Here is an 18,655-nt window from a genome sequence, read left to right on the forward strand (position 1 = left end):
CGTATTCAGAAGCCAATGCTCTGCAGCTCCACTACTGTACACTTCACTCTTATGTATGGAGGTCCCCGGTTTACAGAACATCCAACTTCCACTCGTTCATATTGACGTACGTGATCCCGTAAAAGGGAGTTTTTTTTAAAAATCAATTTTAAAGACATGACATGCAAACATTTCCTCATACTTAGAATGGATATTTTATATTTTCCTGCATCATATTCGGGGTGGCACGGTGGCTCAGTGGTTAGCACTGCTGCCTCACAGCGCCAGGGACCCGGGTTCAATTCCACCCTTGGGCTGCTGTCTGTGTGGAGTTTGCACATTCTCCCCACGTCTGCATGGGTTTCCTCCCACAGTCCAAAAATGTGCAAATTAGGTGGAGTGGCCATGCTAAATTGCCCATAGTGTCCAGGGATGTGTAGATTAGGTGGGTTATAGGGGATGGGGATGGGTCTGGGTGGGATGCTCCAAGGGTCAGTGTGGACTTGTTGGGCTGAAGGGCCTGTTACCACACTGGAGGGATTCTTATGATTTTAACTTGCACACAAACTGATTTGTGAACAAACTCAAGACTGGAACCCATTCGTATCCCAGGGACTGCCTGTATGCAAGGATGTGCTTTGTAATGTGGAAGGGTGCTATTTGTTTCTTTTTCTTTATTCATTAATGGGATGAGATTGCCCATCCCTAATTACCCAGAGGGCCGTTAAGAGTCAACCACATTGCTGAGGGTCTGGAATCACATGTAGGCCAGACCAGGTAAGGATGGCAGTTTCCCTCCCTAAAGGGCATTAGTCAACCAGATGGGTTTTTCCTGACAATCGACAATGGATTCATGGTCATCATTAGATTCTTAATTCCAGATATTTTACTGAATTCAAATTCCACCATCTGTCGTGGCAGGATTCGAACCTGGGTCCCCGGAACATTATCTGGGTTCTCTGGATTAACAGTCCAACGATAATATCACTACACCATCATCTTCCCCATAAACCGAAAGTGCTCCTGGAATGTAACTGATAATTTGATTTATTTATAGTAGCCACATGTGCCCAACTGCAGTGAAAAGTTGATGCCATTTTCTCGAGCACAACACTTGATATTCTTTGCCCCTGCTCAGGCAATAAGATTTTCCACCATCACTGGCTTCTCTCAGGTACAGGCACTATCAACAGCAACCACATAGTTTTGAGAATGCCCCATCACCTACTTACAAAGTTCATAAGAAAATGCTTCCACTCCATCAGTGTTCAAATTATATGAGGTCCAGTAAAGCCAAATCTTGAAGCTTTGCACAAGATACTTCTGACTCTTTCAGAGATCTTCAAGCCATATTGGGAAGGCCACTAGGAGACAGGATGCTGCTTCAAACCTTTACTAAGATCTCAGATTGATGCAGAATAAAGATACAATGCTGCTCAAGCTATCACCAGGGCCTTGGTAGAACAGACTACAGGCCTCCTTAAAATAAGGTTTCAACACTTGGACAGCTCCAGTGAAGCTTACAGTACAGCCTGGAAAGCATGTGCCACTTCTTTGTGATATGTGTGCCCTTCACAACTGAAGCCAACTAGGGGAAGGTAAGATTTTTTTTTAATTCACTTGTGAGATGTGGTCTTTGCTGGCTGGCCAGCATTTATTGTCTGCCCCTAGTTGCCCTTGAGAAGGTGGTGATGAGCTGCCTTCTTGAATCTCTGCAGTTCATATGCTGTAGATAGACTCACAATATCATTAGGGGAGAATTCTAGGATTTTGATCTGGCAACAATGAAGAAACAGCAATATATTTCCAAGTCAGATGGTAAGTAACATGGAAGGGAACTTGCAGATGGCAGTGTTCCCATGTAAAAGCTGCCCTAAATCTAAATGTATTTAGATAGAAGTGGTCCATGAGTTTGGAAGGTGCTGTCTAAGGATCTTTGTCAATTTTCTGCAGTGCGTCTTGTAGATAGCACATACCGCTTCTGATGAGTGTCACTGCTGGTGGAGGGAGTGGATGTTTGTGGATGCAGTGATAATCAAGAAGCCTGCTTTGATCTGGATGTGTCATGTTTCTTGAGTGTTGTTTAAGTTGCACTCATCCAGGTAAGTGGGAACACTCCATCACTCCCCTGGCGTGTGCTTTGTAGATGGTGGATATACTCTGGGGAGTCAGGAAATGAGTAACTTACTGCAGTATTCCTCAATGCAGATCAAAATAGGAGATTGAAAGTAACTTTCTAAAGATGAAGATCAGCACACTAACCACAAGGAGGGCCTTCCAAGAGCAATGTATCATTAAGCATGAGTGCCTAGACAGGACCTAATTTAAACAGGATAAATGAGCTGGGTTTGCTCTTTAATTGTTTAGAATTCTGCTACTAATTGGGCCTAATGCATAGGACTTGTGGGCTTTCTTATTTTTGCAGGACCTACCTTTGTGTTCCTGAAGTAATATCTTGTTATCCAACAAACTGCACACTTGCTATCCTTAGAAGATCCAATTTTCAAGTATCTGCACATTACACGTCCGACTGAGTATTAGAGGAAAAAGCAGCATTGAGACAGTGCATTAGCACTGCGTGTGACTGAGGTTAGTCAGTTCTTAAAGCTTCTATCAGGATGTCATATCTAAGTAGTTGTGTAGTGAAGTCTCTCATGATAGACAGCAAGCTGTGAAGAATCCTGGTCTCTTCCATCATCCACAACCTACCAATGTTTCAGTGTCAGTGGAGAGTGGGAAATTGCCCTGAAATATTTCAGCTTCACATGAACACACAAACAAGGATCAAGAGTAGGCCATTCAACTCTTCGAGCCTGTTCTGGCATTTAACAAGATCATCCCTAACTTGACTGTAATCTCAACCACATTCCCACCTTCCCTGATAACTTTCCTCCCCCTTACTTACCAAGAACCTATGCTCCTACTGCTGCTTCTACCACCTCATATGACAATCTGGTCTCCTTACAGGTGAAGTTTCGGTACTAGGACAGCTCCAGCAGAGTGTCTGGTACAGCTCAGATGGCACTTGCCCATTCCCTGGTGGCAGGCTGTACCCTTCACAACTGGAGCTGATGGGTGAAGGGGAGATGTTCAGGAAGCAAATTAAATAGAAGATTGAAAGCAACCTTCCGAGGATGAAGAGGAGGATCAGGACATTCACCAACAAGAGGACCATCCAAGAGAGCAAGACGCAGCAATGCATCAAGCCTCAGAATCCAGATATAACCTATTTGAAATCTATTCCAAGTATCAGTCTGGTGAATCTTCTCTGAGCTGGCTATCACATTCACATCCTTAATTAAAATGACAAATACTGCACATAATACCCCTGATGTGATCTCATCAGTGCCCTGTATGACTGATACGTAACTTCTCAACTTTTATATTTATTTCTATTTTCAATAAAGCATAGCATTCTATTATGTTTTCCAATTAGTTCCCGTACACGCACTCCAGGACACCCAGAAAGTGAAAGTTGCCAGAGGATCCTCACTGGGATATTGGTGATTCTAACCTGCAAGTCATCACCATTATCCCCTCCAGTCTGATCTCAAAATTCCGATACCTTGGTCTCAGCTCTGCCCTCTGTAACTGGATCCCCAGCCTCCTGACCCACAGATTGCAATCAGTGAAGATAGGTAATTGCATCTCCTCCACAATAACACTCAACACTGCAGCTCCCCAAGGATGTGTCTTCAGCCCCCTACTGTTCTCCCTGAACACTCAACTGTGTTGCCAAATTCCGAACGAACGCTGACAACACCACTGTGGTAGGATGGATATCTAACAATGATGAGTCAAAATACAGAAGGGAGATCAAAGACTTGGTGATGAGGTGCAATGAGAACAACCTCTCTCTCAACATCAGCAAGACTAAAGAACTGATCGCCAATTTCAGAAAGAAAGGAGGAGAACACACCCCCATCTACATCAACAGAACTGAGGTGGAGAGCATCAATTTCCTAGGAGTGACAATAACCATCAACCTGTCTTAGACTTCCCATGTAGATGCGCCATTCAAGAATGCCTCTTCTTCTTCAGGCAGCTCAGGAAATTTGGCATGTCCATAAGGATCCTCACCAACTTCTACAGATACACCACTGAAAGCATACTGTCTGGGTGCCTAATGGCCTGGTATGGCAACTGCTCTCCCAGGACCATAAGAAACTAAAGAAGGTGCTATGCACAGCCCAGACCATCACGGAAGCCAACCTTCCTTCCATGGGCTCCATTTACACAGCTCCTTGCCACGGAAAGTCTGCCAACATCAAAGACCCATCGCACCCCGGTAATGATCTCCTACAACCTCTACCATCAGGCAGAAAATACAGAAGCTTGAACATATGCACCAGCAGGTGCAGGCACAGCTTCTTCCTGGCTGTTATTAGACTGATGAATGGACTTTCTACTCTCAAATAATCCTGATCTTGCTAATGTTGATCTCGCCAGTGCTTGCCCTGTGCAATATAACCTGTATGCCTCTACGTTTTTTTACAACCTTGATTTGTACATCCTTGCTAACTATGATCTGCCTGTACTGCTTGTCAACAAAGCTCTTCATTGTACTCCAGTACACGTGACAATAAATCAATCGCATTTCAGGTGAGGGACAAGGTTGAGAAGGGAGGGCCTTCATGGTGTCTCAACTGGTACAAGAATGGAATCTGTGCTTCTGGATTGCTGGTTTGAGACACAAAGCAACTGAGCTGACTGACCTCCATACCCCTCCACATTGTAACATTTTGCTGGCTCTCAGTTTAGTAATATGCTTTTTTATACATTTTCACATATTATAGTCCATTTGCCACGACTTTGCCCTCTCACTTGACCTATATTCTTCTGTAGGCTTGTGTCCTTTTGCAGCCTATTTTCCTTCCTATCTTTATGTCATCAGCAAATTTAGCAACCATACCTGCATCCCTTCATCCAAGTTATTTATGCAAATTGTAAGAAGTTGAGGCCCCAGCATCGATCACTGTGGCACACCATTCGTTACATATTACAAACACGAAAAATACCCAATTATGCATTCTCTGCCTCCTATTAGTCAGCCAAGTTTCTATCCATGACATGGGGAGGTGATGGCCTAGTGGTCTTATTGCCAGACTATTAATGTTCTGGGGAACTGACTTCAAATCTTTTCTTGGTGGAATTTAAATTCAATGAAAATCTAGAAATAAGTCATTAATGATGACCATGACAACCAAAAACCCATCTGATTCACTAATGTTCACAGAAGAAAACTGTTGCCATTACCTAGTTTGGCCTATATATTAATCCAACAACATGGTTGCCTCTTAACTGCCCTATGAAATGGCCCAGCATTCAGTTGTATCAACCAGTAGAAAGAAACAATAGGAATGAAAATAGACAGACTACCTAGCATTGACCTAGATACCAAAAACACAAATGGCAAACACAGCCCGGTCAACCTGACAAAGTCCTCCTTGTAACCATCCGGGTGCTATTGCCAAAACTGAAGAGGTCTCTCACGGACTAGTCCAGTAACAGCCTGACAGAGTCATACTCATAGAATCATATCTTACAGACAAATGTCCCAAACACCATCATCATTATTTCTAGATATAGATATGGATATGTCCAATACCACTGGCAAGATAGGCCCAGCAAAGGTGGTGGCATCAGTTGGGAGGTAGTTACTCTGGGAGTCCTCAATATTTAGTGCAGATGCCTCAGTGTCTGAAGGTATCACTTCAAACGTGTACACATTTCCCTTGGTGAATGAATCAGTGCTCTTCCATGTTGAGCAACACTTGGAAGAAGCATTGAGGGTAGCAACGGCACAGACTATACTCTGGATAGGGGATTTCAAGTCCATCATCAAGGGTGGCTTGGAAGCAGCACTACTGATTCAGCTGGTTGAGCCTAAAAGGATACTGCTACAAGACTGGGTCTGTAGCAGATGAGGGAACCAGAGGGAAAAACATACTTGATCTCATCCTCACCAACCTGCCTACCGCAGATGCATCTGTCCACGACAGTAATCAGTAAGAATGACCTCTGCACAGTCCTTGTGGAGACAAACTACCACCTTTACAATGATAATACTTCACATTGCATTGTGTGACACTATCACCATGCTAATTGTGACAGATTTCGAACAGATCTAGCAACTAATTGCATTGTGGGCCATTAGCAGCAGCAGAATCGTTCTCCAACACAACCTGCAACCTCCTAGCTAGGCATATCCCCCACTCTATCAAGCCAAGGGATCAATATTCAGAATGCAGGAGGGCATGCCAGAAGTAGCACGAAGCATACCTAAAAATGAGGTGTCAAGCAGGTGAAGCTACAAAGCAGGATTACTTGCATGCCAAACAGTATGAGCAGCAAGTGATGACAGATCTAAACAATCCTACAACAAACAGATCAGATCTAAGCTCTGCGATCCATTCACGTCCAGTCAAGAATCATAGTGGAGAATTAAACAACTCACTGGAGGAGGAGGAAGTTCCCCGAACATGCCCATCCTCAGTGATTGGGAAACTCAGCACATCAGAGCAAAAAGATAAGGCTCAAGCATTCTCAACAATCTTCAGCCAGAAGTGTTGAGTGGATGATCCATCCTGACCTCCTCCAAAAAGAACAGCATCATAGATACCAGTCTTTAGCCAATTCATTTCACTCCACACAAGATCAAGAAACGGTTGGAGACACTGGATACTGCAAAGGCTATGGGTCCTGACAACATTCCACTATAGTACTGAAGACCTGTGCTCCAGAATTTGCTGTACCCCTAGCCAAGCTGGTCCAGTATAGCTAGAAAAATGGTATCTACATGACAATGTGGAAAATTGCCACATATGTCCTGTACACAAAAAGTAGGACAAATCCAATCTCCAAATTACAGTCCTAGTCTAATGTCAATTATCAAAGTAACGGAAGCAAAATCAGAAATTGCTGCAACAACTCAGCAGGTCTGGTAACATCTGTGGAGAGAAAGCAGTGATGCTTCTTCAGGACACAAAGTAATGGAAGTACAGAAAATAATGGAAGGTGTCATCAAAAGTAGCACCTGCTCAGCAACAATCTTGCACTGATGTCTAGTATGGATTCTGCCAGGGCCACTCAGCTCCTGACCTCATCACAGCCTTGGTTCAAAAAAGGACAAAAGGGCAGAATTACACAGGTGAGTTGAAAGAGACTGCCTTTGACATTAAGATTGCATTTGGCCTAGTGTAACATGAAGGAGCAAAAATGAAGTCAACGGGAATCGAGGCAAACTCTCTGCTGGTTGGAGTTATACCTTTCACACAGAGAGATGGTTGTTGGAGTTCAGACATCTCAGTAAGAGTTCCTCAGCATAGTGAGCTAGTCCCAATCATCTTCAGCCGCTCCAATGACCTTCCCTTTCACAAAACCATGCTGACACTGCCCAGATTCCTTGGATTTATCTAAATGTCATACAATAGTTTCTTTAATAATCAATTATAATCGTTTCCACAATTAAGCTGTCTAGCGTGCTATTTCCTGCTTTGTCTCCCTTTTTGAAAATATGTAATGATGGAACATTGCCCAAATCAAGGGAGTTTTACAAAACCAGAAACAATGCATGAACTGTCTCACTAGAGTTGTCAGTTGAGGGTGCGAGTGAGAAGTCTCTCTACTTTAAATAAAACTTACCGGCAAAGTTGCATTATAATTTAAGTGATCTGTGCTGTAAGTATAGCAGTGATGTACATAGACCCTGCATTACGTTTCTATTACTCAGTGCATGTTTCTACATTGATTATTTTGACCTCTTGTCTTGATCCACTGGAATATTTGGTCAACCAGCACATTCCTGGTCCCATAAGTGGAAGTTAATATAAAGTGTGTTGTACTTATGACACAAGTCTTAAGTCCAGGAGAAACAAGACATAGGAGCAGAAGTAGACCATTCAGCCCATCGAGTCTACTTCACCAGTAAATAAGATTATTGCTAATCAAATAATCTTGAACTCTACTTTTCTGCCTTTTCGCTAAAACGTTCCCATTCCCAGACAGATGAAAAATCAACCTCGCTTTGAGTGTACTTAATAACCCAGACTCAACAGATCTCTACAGTAAGGAATGGCAGAGATTCACTACCCTTAGGAGAAATTCCTCCTCAACTGTGTTTTAAGCGTGAGACCCTTATTCTGAGATTATGCCTTCTGGTCCTCGTCTCTCTCAGAACAGAAACAACCTCCCAATTTCTACCCTGGCAAGTTCACTAAGAATCTTATATGTTTTAGTAAGGTCATTCTCATTCTTCTAAACTCCAATGAGTACAGGCTCAAACCTACCCAACCTCTCCTCAATAAAATCCTTCCATACCTAGGATCAACATAATGAACATTCTCTTGACTGCCTCAAATGCTAGTATATCTTTCCCTAGATAAAGGGACCAAAACTTTTCACACTTTTCCAGGTGTGTATACTCTACAGTCAAAACTGGATGAAAAATACCTGCTCAGTTCATCTGTTACCACCATATTATCAATCAATTTTCCAGATTTACTTTCTATAGGACCAACTGTCACTTTGTTAATGCTTTCCTTTTTTTTCATAAAGGAAAGTATTTACAGAAGCTTTTATTACCTGTTTTTATATTCCTGACTAGCTTTCTCTCATACGTTAATCTTTCCCTCTAAATTTTTAGTCATTTTTTTTATATTTTGTCATTATTCTCAGATTATGCCTTCTGGTCCTAGTCTCTCTCAAAACAGAAACAACCTCCCAATTTCTGATGTGCCACCTGTCTTAGACCAATAATATCTGTTTCTTTTAATTTTATGCTATCTTTAGCCTTTCTACTTAATCACAGACCCTGTCCCTTGGAATTTTCTTACTCGTTGGAATGTATCTGTTCTGTGTATTCTAAAACATCCTCTTAAGTGTCTGTCACCATATCCCTAATGACCTATTCTAACTTAATTTATTTCACTTTAGCCAGTTCTGCTTTCACACGCTCCATTTTCCCCTCCCCTTCAAATTGAATGTAAAATTAAATCATACTGTGATCACTGCTACCTATAGGCACCTTATTTAATCATATTTTGCTGCAAAGTACCAAGTCCAGTGTAGTCTGCTGTCTGGTTTACTTTGATCAGATGGGCCAATGGGCTGAAGAGTGGCAGTTGAGTTTAATTTAGATTAATCTAAGGTGCTGCAAATTAGAAAGGCAAATCAGGGCAGGACTTACACACTTAATGCTAAGGCCCTGGGGAGTGTTGCTGAACAAAGAGATCTTGGAATGCAGGTTCATAATTCCTTGAAAGTGGAGTCACAAATAGAAGAATAGTGAAGACACTTGGTTTGCTTGCCTTTATTGGTTAATGCATTGAGCATAGGAGTCGGGAGGTCATGTTGTTGCTGTTACATTGGTTAGGTCATTTTTGGAATATTGCATGCAATTCTGGTTTCCCTGCTAGAGGGGGGGATGTTGTGAAACTTGAAAGGGCCCAGAAAAGATTTACAAGAATGTTACCAGGGTTGGAGGGTTTAGCTATATGGTGAGGCTGAATAGGCTGGGGTAATTTTCCCTGGAGCATCAGAGGCTAAGGCGTGACCTTATAGAGGTTTATAAAATCATGATGGGCATGGATAGAAAAGGTCTTTTCCCCGGGGTGGGGGAATCCAAAACTACAGGACACAGGTTTAAGGTGAGAGGGGAAAGATTTAAGAAGGGACCTAAGGAGCAACTTTTTCACACAGAAGGTGGTGAGCGTATGGAATGAGCTGCCAGAGGAGGTGGTGGAAGCTGGTACAATTACAACATTTAAAAGGCAGCTGGATGGGTATATGAATAGGAAGCGTTTACAGGGAAATGAGCTAAATGCTGGCAAATGGGACTAGATTAACTTAGGATATCTAGTCAGCATGGATGAGTTGGACCAAAGGGTCTGTTTCCACGCTGTACATCTCTATGATTATAGGTCATAAGAAAATGTCACAAAACTAGAATCTCCTTAGCTAGGTTACTTTTTCAGTCTACATGTAAATTAAAGTCTCAAATGATAACTACTGCGCCTTTCTGACAAGCTTCGACCCTACCATGTAGTTACTTGTCAGGGGCCTGTACTCTCACATTTGACTTCTTGCCTTTACCCAGTTTCCAGAGTCTGGTTTCCTGAATTTAGGTTATTGTGCTGATACTAACAGAACCATCCTTCCACCTTTCTGTCCTTCCAAAATGTCCTACACACAAACTAACATTTTTTTTCCCCTATTGCCAAGGCACTGGTGGTACTTTTTCATTTATTAACATACCACTAGTAAACCACTTATGTTTTCAAATGCAATAGTACACATCCAAAGCCTGTTAAGGGCAATCTAAACCACCAAAATGCAAGAGAGGTAAGGACAGAGGGAGGGAAGGGCTCGTTTCATATGTTTCTAAACAAAACACCTAACTGATCTAGTTGCAGGAATCAGTTTCAGCTGCTTTTTTAATTAACTATGCCAAATTTCTATTCCACTGGCGATCATGTTGAAATCTTGCTTAAGGCTAGAAACTTTGGAATTTAAATTGTAGATTTTGTAAATTAAATATTAATGACTTAGAGACTGAGGCTATCAGGTTCTTTGAGACCAGGAGTTCCGAGCTGCTGTGGACAATGCTGATTAGGTGTGGGGCCCTCTTGTGGCAATGGCCCAACCTATGGGCTGAGAGGCCCAAGTTCAAGTCCCACCTGCTCCTGATGTGTTAATAACCACGCTGAACAGGCCGATTAAAAAAAATAGGTTAAACAAAAAATTAAAATTCTGTACATGCATCTACCCATCAGCCAGCTTTCAGTCCTCCTGTATTCTCTCGGATCATAGTAAAAGAGGTGGTAATTCATCACTTACAGGGTTTAAATACGATAAAGAAGCAGGTTTTTGATAAGTTGTCTACACTTGAAAAGTTGAGGAGACACAAAAGTTATTCCTGTTAGTAGCGTCAGAGAAGTCTACAGTACAGAAAAAGCCCTTCTGCCCATTGAGTGCGCACTGCTCAAAAATAAGCTCCTAACTATTCTAGTCCCATTTTTCAGCATTTGGGCCACAGCCTTGTATTCCTTGACAATGCAAGTGTACATCTAAATACTTCTTGAATATCATGAGGATTTCTGCCTCTACCACTCTTACTGGCAGTGAATTCCAGAGTCCCACCACCCTCTAAATGAAAACATTTTTCCTCATATTCCCGTTGAGGAGATTTGTAGCTCGGGTTGTGGATGAGGTCGTAGACATGCTTGTCGAGCCGGTGGGTTTGGTTGCAAACATTTCGTCACCCTGCTAGGTAAGATTGTCAGTGCGCCTCCAGTGAAGGGTCGGTATTCTGTCCCGCTTGTTATTTATATACCTCGGTTTTAATACCAACCGCCCCAGTGAACCGAGGCTTACAAACGACAAGCAGGACAAAACACAGACGGTTCACAGAGGCGCACTGACGACATTACCTAGCAGAATGACGAAACATTTGCAACCAAACCCACTGGCTTGGCAAGTATGTCTACAACCTTCTCATATTCCCTCTAAACCTCCTGCCCCTTACCTTAAATCTATGCCCCCAATCACTGATCCCTCCAACAAAGGGACAAGTTTCTTCCCATCTACCTTTGTCTATGCTCTTTTGTTTCATAAATCTCAATCATGTCTCCCCCACTCCCAAGTCTCTTCTTCCCCAAAGTAAAACTACTACTATTGTATCCAATCTCTCTTCATAAATAAAACCCTCAAGCCCAGGCAACATTCTGCTAAATCTCCTCTGCACCCTCTCTAGCGCAATCACATTTTGCCTATAATATGGATTCCAGATATGTACACAATACTGTAACTATGGCCTAACCAATATTTTATGCATTTCCAGCATCACCTCCCTGCTCTTAAAATGTGTAACCACCTCCCCTTGACATTCGACAGCATTACCATTGCTGAATCTCCACTATCAACACCCTGTGTGTCACCATCGACCGGGTACATAAACACTGTGGCTACAAGAGCAAGTCAGAGACTCCACAATGAATTCGTCATCTTCTGGATTCCACACAGCCTCTTCACCAGCTATAAAGCATGCCAAGATTGTGATGGAATATTCTTCACATGTCTTGATGGACTCAACAACACAAGGAGATTAACATCTAGAATAAAGCAGCCACTTGACTGGAAGCCGATCCATCAGTTTACATATTCAATAAAACCAAAAGAACTGCGGATGCTGTAAATCAGGAACAAAAACAAAGTTGCTGGAAAAGCTCAGCAGGTCTGGCAGCATCTGTGGAGGAGAAAACAGAGTTAACCCTGCCTCGGGTCACCGGACCCGAAACGTTAACTCTGTTAGCTGAGCTTTTCCAGCAACTTTGTTTTTGTTCCCGAGTTTAAATACTCACTCCATCATCGGCACATAATGGCTACAGCACATTCCATCCAAAAGATGCACTGCACTACCACGTCAAAGCTTCAGCTACACCTTTCAAATCTATGGTCTCTACTGCCTAGCAAACGAAGTGAAGGAGGCACATGGGAACACTATCATCACCTCAAAAGATCTCCACTAAGTCACATTTTATGCCAAATAGGACATCTATTCTTGTTCCATCATCATTGTGGGGTCATCAAAATCCTGGAACTGACTACCAAACAGTATTCTTGGGTGTACCTACAAAACAGTGATTCAAAAAAAAAGAGACTTCACACCACCTTCCTAGCAGTAGTTAGAGATGGGCAATAAACACTAGCCTTGTCACTCACACCCACATCCTGCAAATTAGTTTTAAAAAGGTGGCCACTTTGCACCTTGAAGATATAACACGGTACATCATTGTGCAGAAGAATATATGTCTTCTCTTACTTAATTCATCACATGTTCCAATATTAGCCAGGCTATTTTTCTAACAGTAGTGCCAATATACTAAAATAAAAACAGAAATGCAAGCGAAGCTTGAGTGTAGTGGGATTCTTCTTTAGAGCTGTTCTGAAGGAGTCATACTGGACTTGAAACATTAATGCTGTTCCTCTCTCTACGGATACTGCCAGATCTGTTGAGTTTCTCCAGTATTTTCTGTATTTGTTTCAGATTACCAGCATCCACTGTTGTTTTTACCATTTTTTTTAATAACACTGGGCTAAGTGCTCAGAGATCATGCATTCAAATCTAATGAATAAGTAACTATGGAAAATCTGCTAGATTGCCACAGAAATATAAATAGCTTACTAAAATTCTTTGGAGAAGTATACCTCAATGCAGAATTCAGTCTGCCTTATATATGGTATCAGCTCTGCACTACAGTGGTTGACAGTCCTTGGGCAGTACATTTTGGCTTGCTAGTACTGCACATATCTCAAAAACGAAGTAAAAGCATGAACTTCAGATTAAATATGAATTTCAAGTTGATTAGTCAAATTAAAATTCCAAATTCAAATTTCATGCTACTCTGAATCGACCATTTGAGAATCACCTTCAGTAAGTTCGTGGATGACACCAAGATCGGTGGTACAGTGGCTAGTGAAGAAGGTTATCTAAGATTACAAAGATATCTTGATTGAATGGGTCAATGGGCTGAAGAGTGGCAGATGGAGTTCAATTTGGATAAATGCAAGGTATTCTGGAAAACAGAACGACCTACGGGTTCAGGTGTATAATTCTTTGAAGCTTGCATCACATATAGATAGGATGGTTAAGAAAGCGTTTAGCATGCTTGCTTTCGTTGCTCAGAGCTTTCAGTATAGGAGTTGGGACATTATGTTGAGGTTGTACAGGATGTTGGTGAGGCTTGTTCTGGGCTACTGTGTCCAGTCCAGGTCTCTCTGTTACAGGAAGGATATTATTAAGCTGGAGAGGGTTCAGGAGAGATTTACCATGATGTTGTACAAACAGAACTTGCTGGAAAAACTCAGCAGATCTGGAAGCATCTGTGAAGAAAAAAAAAAAAATCAGAGTTAACGTTTCGGATCCGGAGTTCTGAGAAAGGATCACCGGACCTGAAACATTAACTCTGATTTTTTTCTTCACAGATGCTGCCAGATCTGCTGAGCTTTTCCAGCAACTTCTGTTTGTGTTCCTACTTTACAGCATCCGCAGTTCTTTCGGCTTTTATTTACCAGGATCTTGCCAAGAATGGGGAATTTGAGTCATAAGGAGAGGCTAGATAGGCTGGGACTTTTTTCACTGGAGTGTAGGAGGTTGAGAGGTAATCTATGAAGGTTTAGAAAATAATGAAGGTTATAGATAACATGAATGGCACATGTCTTTTCCCTAGGGTGGGGGATTTCAAGACCAGGGGGCATATTTTTAAGGTCAGAGGAGATAAAGACATATGGGGCAATTTTTTTTTTTTTTTTTTTTACACACTGAGTAATGTTCATGTGTGGAATGAACTTCCAGAGGAAGAGATGGATGCAAGTACAGTTACAATGTTTTAAAGATATTTAGATAAGTACATGAGTAAGAAATGTTTGAAGGGATATGAGCCAAGCGCAGTAGGTGGGACTAGTTTAGTTTAGGATTATGGTTGGCATGGACTGGTTGAGCCGAAGGATCTGTTTCTGTGCTCTATGATTCTATAACTGATTGATGAGGCAATCTTCATTATGAAATTAAACAGTATTAAACTTTACATCCAATATTAGCCATCTCATTGCTGCAATTTAGAACAAACTTTAGTTGATAAATATGGATGACGAAATAGAGAATCTGCACAAAATGAATTAACAAAAACCTGAGATTCTGGAAGGCAAAGCCTAAACTGAAACTAGTTCACCAAACTCCACTGGATTAATACTTTGGTTTGCTGCTGCAACCTAACAATTCAAGCTGCAAAATACAAATATATCTGGTTACTGTGCATTGATACAATTAGTTTTTTTAAAAAATTACTGCAAATATCAGTAATTTGTGAAATGCTTAGTGAAACCGAAAGATGTTTGCCACCAGGTGCCTTAATGCAGTTAACCACTATGCAAAAACTTGGACCTTAACTTAAAAAAATCAGTGATTAAACTGGAAAAAGTGGTGCACAGGGCTGTGAAGTGATTCCCTGAAATGGAATGGAGAGGTTTGTCGATTGTTCTCTCCTGAAATGATCATAAATGTTGTTTGTGCCCTTTAACGCAATTTAAAGATGCCAGTGAGAACACAAATAGTGTCTAATACAGATCTTCCTGAACCAACTCTCTATTATAAAAACAATACTATAAAATATTCTGACTTTAAGCTAGAGAACTTGAAGAAAAATACAGGTAGTAGCACGCTGAGTGTAGGACTCAACAGATACTGTTAGCCATTTGGTAAAAGTCTACTTTTATTACTCTAGAAGAAACTTTGTACTTATTAAACAATGTGGGTGGCATGTGGGCATTACAGCTGTCAGAAAAGATTTGTGGCATAGTGGTAATGTCTCTACCTCTGGATCAGAAGATCCAGGTTTAAGTCCAATCTCCCATGGAGAGGTGTTATAATATTCTGATCAGTAAACGGATATATCGACTATCTACCAGCCACATATGACCTCAAACTCAACACTGTTGCTTAAGGTTTTATATTATCTTTGCTATATCAATGAAACATTAATTAGAGAATCTCAAATCTGAAATTAAATTGTCAAAGCGTAAACTTTCATTAGTTCTGCAAAATGAAAACTACAAATCTCATTTATCCTTTTGAATTTGAAACACAATACAATAAACTTAGTGATCTCTCCTTAATATAATGTACTTTAGGATCACCATCTGAGTTTTCTGAAGAAATAATGGGACAGCATCTCAATTTCTATTTCTTTGCCTGAAGGCTGTAATTCATACTGCAACACAGTTCCATGGGTGTTTACATTTACATACCTGCAAAGTGATCATTGTTTCTATATGTGCCTAAATATTAAATGCCAGTAGCTACTTAACACAGATGAACTACAATTACAACCCATCCGACATTGTTACCAGCCACAATGCTGGACAACATTTTCTCTTATCACTGTGGGAGATTATTGGCCTGCACTACTAGAATAGATGACAATTAACTGTCAACAAATCAGATAGCAAACTTGAATCCTTGGGAAAAGCGAAGTTTCAATTCAACAGTCAACATTTTATCAACTGAGATAAAAGGGGAAAATAATTTAAATCCCATACAGTAGTAACAATGTGTATTATCTAAAAGATCCACTGCAGAAATTCACAAAGGATCCTTAGAAAGCACCTTCCAAACCCACAACCACTTCTATCTAGAAGGAAAGGGCAGCAGATACAAAGGGAACACCACCCCCTGCAAATTCCCCTTCGAGTCACTCACCATCCTGACTTGGAAATATATCACCGTTCCTTCACTGTTGCTCGGTCAAAATCCTGGAATTCCCTCCGTAACGACATTGTGGATCAACTTACAGAATATGGACTGCAGTGGTTCAAGGAGGCAACTCGCCACCACCTTCTCCAAGGATGGGCAATAAATGCTGGCCAGCCAGTGATGCTCACATCTCACAAGTGAATAACAAAAAAAATCCTTCCAAATGTTTCATCCATTATCAATGATCTATGACTAATAGCAACAGATCTTAATAAATACTTACGCTAGCGTCATGTTGTTTCCAGGATCCAGGCTGACCTCAATCACAGTTGTTCCCTCAATATCCACCTCCTTACAAGGAGTGGTATTTCGCCCAGTGACTCTGCAAGCTTGGTAAAAACCATGAGGTTTGACTCGACCAGAGTCATTCCCAACAAAAATTTGTAAGGTTACTGGCTCGTTGTAACCTTCCAACTAAAAGAAAAAAAAAAAAAAAAAAAAATCGGGAGCTTATTACTTAAAACCTTTGAATAACACAAGCAAAGCTTCAAAAGTAGAATTTTAACAAGTAATAAACATTTAGCCAAGTACAAAGTGTTAAGCCTCTGACAGCCGGTGGTGAAAGAGAAGACCAGAAGTCATTGGTTTTAGATTTAGACTGGTCAAATACAAGTGAGTGCCCAACCCTCTTTTCTCTCTCTCTCTCTCTCTCTCTCTCTCTCTCTCTCTCTCACTCACACACACACACACACACACACACACACACAGCCAACAATGTATCTATTCAATCTTAATTTACACAATTAGCACAAGATGTACGTCTGTTTGAGATCTATTAATGACGTGAATTTCCGCCCAATGCATAATTGTAATGTCTGTAGATGATATGGAACTTGAACACAAAGTAAAAGGACACAAAAGAAATGAAATGGCTAGATACTTGGCAGACTAAATTTAATGCAGCAAAGTCTGAAGTGATTCATCTTGATCAGAAGAATGAGGAGGGATAATATAAAATAAATGATTTCAAAGTAGTGTCATATTGGAATCGAAGAATCAATTCTGTTTCGCTCTCCACAGATGCTGCCAGAGTGTTCTCCAACACTATTATTTTGTATTTCCAACATTCATAGTATTTGCTTTCAAAATAAATAGTACAAGTTTTAAGAGGATGCAAGAAGGGGGAGACCTGGGATGTATGTACAGAAGTCTATGAAGAGCACTGAACTGTTTAGATGGCAAAATAACCCTTGGCTTTATAAACTGAGGCATAAGAGAACAAAGGCTGCAATATCAAGAATAATTCTGGTCCCCACAAATCAATATGATTTACTAGGATATTGCCAGGGATGAATTAATCACATACACCTTGATAGACCAGAAAAGCTGGTGTTATTCTCCTGACAGCAAAGAACGTTAAAATCTTAAACAGAAATGTGACCAAAATGTTAAAAATCATGAAGGATTTATGAAGTAACTGAGACGAAATTTTTTCCAGACACAGAAAAGGTCAGTAACCAAAGGAGACAAATTTAATATTACTGACAAAAGAATACAACATAGCATATGGGGAAAATATTTGTGCTTCAAGTTGATAAGATTGAAACACGTTGCAAAGAGTGGTGGCAGCAGTTTCAATAATATCTTATCCTTAAAAAAAAAATCTTAGAACAGGAAACCAAACAAACAAAAACTTATTTTTTCTAATTGTATAGATTCACTCCTGTCCTTGAAGGAGGCAGAGGTATGAGGTTTGGAAAAATGGTTATGGTGCAGTGCATTCTGCACCTAACACATGAAGGGAATGGATGTTTAAGCTAGTGGACAGGATACCAATCAAACAGACTGCTTTGGCTCAGGTACTATTGATGTTTTTGCAGCCACATCTATCCAAGCAACTGGATAGTGTTCCATCATACTTCTGGTCCATGCCCTTGTTGTGGTGAAGAGGCTTTGCGGGGGAAAGAAGGTGGGTCAGTAGCAAAAGTATACCCAGCCTCTGGTCTGTTCTATAGTAACAGCATTTAAGTGGCATGCCCAGTTGAGTTTCTGGTCAGTGATGACACCCAAAATGTTGATGGGGAATTCAGCAATGGTAGTGCCATTGACTGCTAAGAGCATGTGGTACTTTCTCCTGCTGGAGATGGTCCATGTGTGACGCATGTGTGTCATCAGCCAAAGTCTAATTATTCTGACAACAGAACATTTATAGTTTAAAATAAAAGCTAATTGTAAAATTTTATGTATCTAAGCGAGAAATTTCAGGCATTATTACTTTCTGCGGCCAGGCTATCAATATTGCTCAACAAGTGTTACAAGGTACAAGACACACTAGAATGAGTGAATAAGATTAGCACTACATTATTCCTGTCAGGTCAATACTTGATCATTTTGGCATCCATCTGGATAATTTTGATCAACTGCAAA

At 40.9% G+C, this 18,655-nt stretch overlaps 1 protein-coding gene across 2 annotated transcripts in view; it reads right to left on the reverse strand.

The window, feature by feature from the left end:
- LOC109932279 (nuclear factor of activated T-cells 5-like) overlaps positions 1 to 18,655 on the reverse strand; it is a 100,463-nt gene that overhangs the window by 39,261 nt on the left and 42,547 nt on the right. For both annotated transcript variants that reach the window (XM_048606044.1, XM_048606042.1), the window contains exon 4: positions 16,512 to 16,702. In XM_048606044.1, coding sequence (XP_048462001.1) covers positions 16,512 to 16,702 — 191 coding nt within the window. The remainder of the gene's footprint in view (positions 1 to 16,511; positions 16,703 to 18,655) is intronic.

Source organism: Rhincodon typus, chromosome 15 (genome assembly GCF_021869965.1).
Source record: "Rhincodon typus isolate 14 chromosome 15, sRhiTyp1.1, whole genome shotgun sequence".
NCBI classification, from domain to species: Eukaryota; Metazoa; Chordata; class Chondrichthyes; order Orectolobiformes; family Rhincodontidae; genus Rhincodon; species Rhincodon typus.